Consider the following 9,076-nt stretch of genomic DNA (forward strand, 5'->3'; position numbering starts at 1 on the left):
GAAAGAAAGCTGTTATTTAAAAATTTTTACATTTGTGAACTTTTCCTGTTTTTATATACTTTCTTTCCCTGACTTGATTACCTGTTCCCTGAGGGGAAAGGCATGGTTTTCATCACTCAACATGTTTATGGGACCATTTGTTTCAGGTGTTAAGGCTGAATGGATTAATAATGCTTTGTCCTTATCCTTAGAGAACTTGTACATCAAGAGACATATAATCACCCAAACCATACTATTAATAGCATAATGTGTTCTGTAGTGATCTGTGAGAAGAAAGCACCAACCAGAGTAGATGGTGCTTGAGGCAAGAGAGGTGAGTAATTTGGTTGGGAAGCCGACATTTGAAGCAAGGTACGGAGGCATGAGAGTGACTGTGGTACAGGCAGGGAGCTCTAGACATTTCACCATGACTGGGATACTGAGCATTTGTGGAAGGAACAGCTGGAGATGACCTGGAGAACTAAAGAAAGGGATGCCCAGTGATGAAGGGCCTTATGTACCAAAGAGTTTTAAGTTTATTCTATTGGAGGGGGCAAATCGATGAGAGATGTCAGGAGAGTGGCAGAAGTTCATGTTCTGTGAATTTCACCTTAGCCTCAATATGTAGGTGAATTCGAGTTGTGGAAAGACACCTGTGATACCAACGAGGAGGCTCCTGGCATGATCATGCAAGGATGATGAGGCTGTAAACCAAGAAAGGTGGAAGTGGAGATTGTAGAGGACACGATGGGCTTGAGAGTTTTGGGGGGGAGGTAGACATGGCAGGACTGGGTGACTTGGATAACTGGGGTGAGGGAGATAGGAGTTAAGGATGACTTTTCAGAAATCTGGCTTGGAACAGCTGAGTGGATGATAGTTTTCTTGCATATATTTTTATTCCCTACCCTTGCCCCAAGGACCATGGTGCAGTGTCACTTTCCTGACTACTGTAATAGTCTCCCCGCTTCTGTAGTTTCTTCCTCCATTCCATTTCCTACACAGTGGCCAGAGTGGCTTTCAGAATGTAAATAGATAATAAAACTCCCCTGCTTAAATCTTATCAGTGACTTTCTGTGGAGTTTAGGATAAAATTCAGAATCCTTCACAAAACCTCCAGGCCAACCTGATCTGCTCCTGGCCTGCCTCCAATTTCATTTTGTGCCACCTTTCGTTTGCCAAACCTTAGCCACACTGTTCTTTCACGTCCCAGAATGGACTTACCTCTTTCTAGTCTCAGAATCTTCTCGCATTGTGTTTCCTGTCCTTGGAATGTTTTCTTCCCCTCTCTTTTTATGAGTAAGTTTAATTCATCCTTTAGGTTTCAGATAAATGTCACTTCCTTAGGCAGGCTTTTCCTGTTTTCTCCCTTTTCCCCCTCTAAATAGGTTTCTCCTTATATTCTTATGGTACCCTTTTCTTACCAGTGTTTAATCACAGTTTGTAAGTATATGTTTGGGTGTATATTGTTTAATGTCTGTCTCTCCCACTGCCATACAAGCTCTGTATGGTAGTCTGAATTCACAGACTTTGAATCTTTCACTCACCACTCAATAAATATTTATGGAAAGAATAGTAACTTCTCTGTGATTACTTTGGGCCTTTCTAGAATAAAAATAGCCATATTCAACAGTATTTAAATCATCCATTGAAGGATGAGTAGGAACAGATAGTCATCACCAGCCCAAAGTCTTCTGTTTGGAATTACACTGAATTTTATCATTACCCTGACATTACTCTTCAAAAATCAATGGACAAACACATTTTAATCCTATGATCCCTAGGCCTCATTTCTCATGAGAAGCAAACCAAAAAAGCAGCCAAATTGATGTACTGTGGAAAATCATAACACCTTCCCTTTTATTTAAGGAGGAAGTAATAGAAGAGAATAACACATTTCTGGAAAAAGTCAGTAATTAGGAGGATGGTTTTACTTAAGTGGAGGTTTCAATGAATAATCTTTAGTTCCTTTAAGGTCTGAGCTGTTTATGATGCTCAGTTTAAGAAACATTTTTTAATATATGTAATCTCTCAGTATAATGCGGAGTATCATTAGTTCCATTTAAAATGGCAGTTTTAAATGTTACTACAGAACATACAGCCATATAGCTTTTTTTCTTTTCTTGAGCATTAATTCCCCTTTAGATTAAAATTTATTAAATTATAAGTGACTGAAGTGCTCTCCTTTTAGAGTCTTTTTGGTTCTTTTTAGTACCGTATTTTTGATGTACAGTTAGTTGTAAACATAATTAAGGATTAACTTGAATAAGGTAAGTTTGTGTACTTTTTTCTTTGTTATTCTAGAGAGCAATTTGTAATTTTAGGTGAACACAGACGGCCTGCAGAAAAGGCCATCCTGGTCATGTTGGAGCTGTGTGATTCTAGATGTTTATTTACAACAATTAGGACTCACGAATAGCTAGAGCAACAGCAACTGTGAGATGCATGGTCTACCCTGCTGTAAACTCTTTCAATCCCCATCAGGCAATACTATAAAGAAGGATTTGTCTGTTCCAGCCAGCAGAGGGTAGTGTACACATAAAAGTAAACTACCAATTTGTAAGCCTTCCTTTGGTTTCTTTGGCAAGTGTGTTAAAATTCCTCGAGTGGTTTATGTTTAGAATTAGCAGTACTGATAGGACAGGAAATTGGTTGGGTGGGACAGTGGTTAAAGGGGTTCTGTGTAAAAGTTTAGATCTGACATATGTGCTACCATAACGCTGTTCAGTGAGGAATGTCCTCTAAATGTCAAACTACATTTTGAATGACCCACTAATCCACCATGTGGGAAATTAACTCCTTAGCCATTGTTTTGATGTAATTTCTACTTAAAAAAAGAGAAGCATAATGGAAAAAGCATGAGCTTTGAAGTCTGATTTAGGCTACAATTCTGGCAATGGTATTACTAGCTGTGTGACCTTGGTAGCTTATTTAAACTCTTTTAGACTCTGTTTCCCTATCTGCAAAATTTAGATAATAATCTGCAGTGAAAAGATGCAGAAAATTAAATAACTTATGTTAAACACATAGTTGGTAGCAAATATATATTAATTCCTTTCTTGAATTACAATTTATTTCTTGTAAAATTTATAATTGCTGATTGTCTTGTAAGGATAAATGATAGGTCTGAAAGCTGTATATTTCCCTTATGTAGCCATTTATGGCTAGCACAAATTTTCCTACAGAAATTCTTAACTTCTGGTTATAAAAAATGGTGTTATTAATATAATCAGCAGTCTTAGTATAATATTTTATTTATATCTCCTTAATTACTACCAATAGTTAAATTTGAGAAAGGTGGTCTATAATCTTTTATCACCATAGTATTCTCTCTTGGCATGTCCTAATTTTTTGTGTATTTTTATTTTCCATCAAGTGTTTCTTGCTTATTACAAATTGGCAGAACTCAGGTTTTATGTTACATAGATGATATCATGATGGATAGTGGTAGACAGATTTGGAAATGTTAGAAAAACCAAGACTCAAACACTGGGGCACACTTGAGTTAGTGAGATCAAAGATTGTGTTGCTTAAGGATACTCTTCTCCTTTTAAATAAACACTTTGGCCTTTAGATACTGAGTTGAAAAAACAAAACAAAACAAAACACTTTGGCCATTGAGATACTGAGTTGGAAAAAAAAAAAAACCTGCAGATATTCCTGGTTGAGATGGGCTGGGAATGTGAATAGAGAGGAGCCATGAAAAGGTGATGAAAAACATGTAGAGTTGAATATCATCATCTCAAGTGTAAGCCCTGGCAAACTAAACTAAAGCTAGGATGAAAGAGAGGTAGAGAGAAAAGAGAAAACAAAAGCTTAGCCTACCATTTTTTCAGCATTAAGACACCGTAAATTCTGAATGCTGTATGTAGTATAGTCATATGAACTGGGTATTTTTTAAATGTGTCTTATTCATAGGTATGTGATATTTATGTGTATGATTGTATGTGATGATATGTGTTAGACCATAGATATACTGAAAGTTTCTGAGCAACATTTTATGAACCATGGCTTTCTCATTTATGTGAAAATAGTAGCCACAGTCCACGGAGGGTCTGGTTTACCCTGAAACAGGACTTGTGCTGCAGGGTGATAGACTGTGCTCTTGACGGATCTCTGGCTGCACGAGGGATTTGGAGCTTTCGGGTTTTCCAGAATTTCTGTTATAAATGTTCTTTTTCACAGTCAGAAGACAATTGATTTTGTGGGAAGAGGGCAGTCCAACACAGGACCCATAAATACACCTCCCTCTAGTGAGCTGAGTAATAACAGCTTACGTCAGCCAGGCACACTAGCGGCTAGGCCTGAGTCAGTGTGCTGGAATCACACATTTCTCTCCAACTTCTCCTCCTCACTACTGCAGCTCTACGATAGTCCGTGAAGTCATCCACAGTGCCTTTTGAGGGGGAGGTGATCTTGTATGGCCTAGAGGGGCCATGGGGAGAATCAAGAACAGGAGGGCAGGCCAGGGAAGGACTTTACTGCCTGACTGTGTTCTGATTTCTCTTGTATAGGAGAAGAAAGTGAGATGTCATTCAGCAAACCGATGTGTAATTGAATCTAACTCCCAAATGATAAGGGAAAAGCCTGAGATTTGGAGAAAATTTGAACTCATTTAGATTTTAGCCAAGGGGCTAGCATATTAAGTTTGCATTTTAATAAACTGAGTTTGGTTTCAGTATGGAGAACAGACTGGAGAAGGAGCTCTGAAGGCAGGGCAACTGGCCATTTAGGGAAAAAAGAAAAGAGATGAGGAAAGCCTAGATTAAAGTGCTAGAGTTATGGGATGAAAAGAAATAGATTTAGGATACAGAGGCTAAGATTTTAGAACTGCGATAAGAGGCAAATGTGAGAAAAGGAGGAAGAGGACCCAGGTTTCTCATTTTGATGACTGGGTGGAGAACGATGCCATGAACTGTGAGGAGAAGTATAGCAGCAGGAGAGATGACAGCATTTGGACACAGCTTAAAAATATTTAATAGAGCCAAGGAAAAACATCTCTGCTAGGATTAATGCAGCTCAGGAAGTAGACAAACTTACTAGTGATCTTAATTGACATAAGGACAGAATTTAGAATACCTGGAGGAGTAGATAATGGCACGTCCCTTCTTCTCCTGTGACTTCAGTCGGCCTTGATGAAAATTGAAATGAAGAAGTCGAGTTTAAATGTTGGAGCGTTGTTCTCAGTTGCTGTTTTCCTGGCACAGTCCTGAGATGTGGACCAAATTTGAGTCTACCTGTGAAGTCAGCTGTACTCCTGGGGGTTTTTTTGTTTTTTGTTTTCGTTTGTTTATTTTGAGACAGGGTCTCGCTGTGTTGCCTGGGCTAGAGTGCAGTGGTGTCGTCGTAGCTCACTGCAGCCTCAAACTCCTGGGCTCAAGCGATCCTCCTGCGTCAGCCTCCCCAGTAGCTGGGACTACAGGCATGTGCCACCATGCCTGGCTAATTTTTCTATTTTTCTAGAGATAAGATCTCATTATGTTGCTCAGGCTGATCTTGAACTCCTGGCTTCAAGTGATCCTCCTGCTTTGGCCTCCCAAAGTGCTAGGATTATAGGCATGAGCCACCGTATCTAGCCAGTCCTAGGGTTTTGATATCCCTCAGCATCCCCTTGACATGACAATTTTGTGTCATTGAAATACATCCTCCCAGTTAATAGAACTATGTTAATAATACTCCATATCTAGTTCTGTTCCTTTCTTGGTGGGCTACTCAGCCGTCGAAGCCTTAGTCCATCACCTGTTTATTCTCAGAGCTCCTCATGCTTCTGGAGCTGGGGAAAAAGTTAGCCTTCTGGAGAAAACCTCATTACCTTGTCATTTAGAGTGCAGTTTCTGGAGCTGGCCAGATCTGTGCTCTCAAATTCTGGCTCTGCCACTGACCAGGTGTGTTACCCTGGACCTGTAGTCTTAAATAATTCCTCATCTGTAAAATGGGGATAATAGTGTAGTTATCTCTTACAGACAGTGAGTTTTATTAAACAGTGCATATAAAGCATTTATTATCATTTTTGGTCTGTAATAAGTATCCAGTAGATATTGCCTTTCATTTGATACCTTTAGTTGTATACCTGTAGATTAACTCTGTAAAATTTATCTTTTGGGGATCGTGTATTGCCTGAAGTTAGTAACCATTGATATGTTTTCATGTGCTTGCAGGAATTTGGAACTGTAATATTCTTAGTGCCATAAAATTTAAGTAGCCACCTACTTATTTTTGATAAATCAGGAAATCTGGGCATGTTTAATGTTTTTAATTATTTGGGTTTTTTTGTGTGATTTTTTAAAAATATGTGTGGCAAAAATAGTTTCTGAATAAACAAATGAGCCGACATTATTTTGGCTAAAACTAAATTTTTGATAATGTTAAATATGAGGAAGGATGAAGATACTTATTTCACCTAGGAATAAGCAAAAATACAAAATATTTTGAAGATTGTTATCTTCTAGATATATTTTTATTTTATTTTTAGCTACCATTTTAATACTGAAATCAGTATAAAAAATTAGGGTTCATGTTTTCTGATTGAGTCTTCATGTCTATTCTCAAAATCACATTCTTTGGAAGGCTGAGGCAGGCGGATCTCTTGAGGCCAGGAATTCAAGACTAGCCTGGGCAATAGAGAGACCCCATCTCTACAAAAAATACAAAAATTAGTTAATAGTATGTATTAGTTAATAGTGGGTGTTATGGCATATGCCTGTAGTTCCAGCCACTCAGGAGCCTGAGGCTGGAGAATCACTTTAGCCCAGGAGTTTGATGGTAGCAGAGAGTTATGATCCCACCACTGTACTCTAGCCTGGGTGACAGAGCAAGACCCTGTCTCCAAAAAAAAATAAAAAAAAATCACATGAGTCCATGTGTAATTGAATATGAATTTACAGGAGCACATGGGAAGTAAGATTTTATTTCTAATTAGATTTTTTTCACAATTTGGAATGGTTAGTGAAATTAGATGAGAAGCTGATGTGTTACCTGGCAAGAACCTCAATTTTCTAGGTCAAAATATGTTTGACATTCTAACTCAGACTGATGTTTCCATTAAATATATCAACTTGAGCATTAGTCCTTAGTTGTCTGTGAAGTATGGAAGTGTGGAAATCTCTTGGTTAGCCTATAGCTTCATCTACATGATTAATCTACTATGATTATTTAAAGTTGTCAGGAATCGTTTATTTCGTTAACTGAATATGGATAGACCCCCCAAACAGTTTTTTGTGTGTGTTTGATTTCATACAAATGCAATCATTTGTTAGATTACAACTTTTTCTTGAGTAGAAGCTTCCTTGTTTGATAATTCTTATTCATAGCTGCAGATGATTTCTGTGTATGCTGAACTAAGAATCAGAAGAAAGCTATAGTCCTAACTATGCTACCTGGAACAGTTCTCTTTGCTCTCTCTAACCACAAAAAGTTTTTGTCCTCTGTGTAGAGAGGGTTGTTATGAGGATCAAATGAAGTAAAGTAAGTGAAAACACTTTGGATATTCAAGCATGATATGGATGTAAAGTGAAAATCAGCAAGAAAAAATCAAACAACCCTATCAAAAAGTGGGCAAAGGACATGAACAGAAACTTTTCAAAAGAAAGTAGACTAATGGCTGACATATGAAAAAATGCTCAACATCTCTAATCATCAGGGAAATGCAAATCAAAGCCACAATGAGATATCACTTATCCCCAATGAGAATGGCCTTTATCAGAAAGTCCCAAAACACTAGATGTTGGCGTAGATACGGAGAAATACGAACACTCATACACTGCTGGTGGGATTGCAAACTAGTACAACCTCTGTAGAAAGCAATATGGAGACACCTCAAAGAGATACAAGTAGAACTACCATTTGATCCAGCAATACCATTACTGGGCATCTACCCAAAAGAACAAAAGATAATCTATAAAAAAGACACCTGCACTCGAATGTTTATAGCGGCACAATTCACAATTGCAAAGATGTGGAAACAACCCAAGCGCCTATCAATACATGAGTGGATGAATAAAATGTGGTATATGTATACCATGGAGTACTATTCAGCTTTAAGAAACAATGGTGATATAGCACCTTTTGTATTTTCCTGGATAGAGCTGGAACCCATTCTACTTAGTGAAGTATCCCAAGAATGGAAAAACAAGCACCACACGTACTTACCATCATGTTGGTATTAACTTATCAATACTTAAGTGCATATATAGTAATACCATTCATCAGGTGTTGGGTAGATGGGGGGGAGGAAAAAATGGGCACATACACACCTAATGGATGTGGCGCACACCGTCTGGGGTATGGACATGCTTGAAGCTCTGACAACCTAAATGTTTGTACCCCTGTAATATGCTGAAATAATAATAATAAAAAAACAAGTACATTCAAAAATCAATATGAAACAAACAAACAAAAAAAAATGATTGTGTATTTCTAATTCAAGTACTAAAGAAACAGATGTGTACCAGAGAGTAAGATTTTGCTTAGAGTAAATGAATGCTTTGGTTGCAAGCTAACTAAAGAAACAACTCTAATATCTTTGTGTTTTGTATTTTCCAACCAAACAGAACCGGGACCAGTATTCACATCTACTGAGTGATCATTTTCTACCATATCAAGGTCATAATTCCTTCCGTGAGAAATATTTTAGTGGAGTAACAAAAAGAATTGCCAAGGAAGAAAAATCCAGCCAGGAATGAAAATTAAGATTTTGACAATGAAGAAAGAATAAGGATTTGATAGAAAAAACATCTGGATGTTAACTTTCATGTATGATCCAGAAAACATGTACTGTTTTAAAAAATTTTACATAAAAAAATAAATGCTACAGAGTAAATTGAGCAATTCTTTTAAAGTTATCTTCGTTTTATAAACTATTTTGTTATATGTGTTATAAAGTTTTTTGAACCTTATTTAATTTATATTTGTACTTTCAAGTATTAATGGGGATCGACTCAAACAGTTGTATTTTTTACAAATAATCTACCACAGGAATTAATATTGTTGACTTTTTAAACATATCTGCTGAATATGCTATAAGCAATTAATAATGGTTAAGAATTTATTCATTAGGTAGATTTGTTTCATTTGGCCTTTGATTGTACTTGATTTACTTTGC

At 37.2% G+C, this 9,076-nt stretch overlaps 1 protein-coding gene across 1 annotated transcript in view; it reads left to right on the plus strand.

Moving 5' to 3' along the window:
* The window catches only part of TRMT11 (tRNA methyltransferase 11 homolog (S. cerevisiae)), a 53,465-nt gene extending 44,790 nt beyond the window's left edge, over positions 1-8,675 (plus strand). The window contains exon 13 of the mRNA XM_012660806.1: positions 8,526-8,675. Coding sequence (XP_012516260.1) covers positions 8,526-8,657 — 132 coding nt within the window. The 3' untranslated portion in view covers positions 8,658-8,675. The remainder of the gene's footprint in view (positions 1-8,525) is intronic.
* Positions 8,676-9,076: the final 401 nt, after the last annotated feature.

This window comes from Propithecus coquereli, unplaced genomic scaffold (assembly GCF_000956105.1).
Source record: "Propithecus coquereli isolate 6110/MARCELLA unplaced genomic scaffold, Pcoq_1.0 Scaffold68, whole genome shotgun sequence".
In the NCBI taxonomy this organism is placed as follows: Eukaryota; Metazoa; Chordata; class Mammalia; order Primates; family Indriidae; genus Propithecus; species Propithecus coquereli.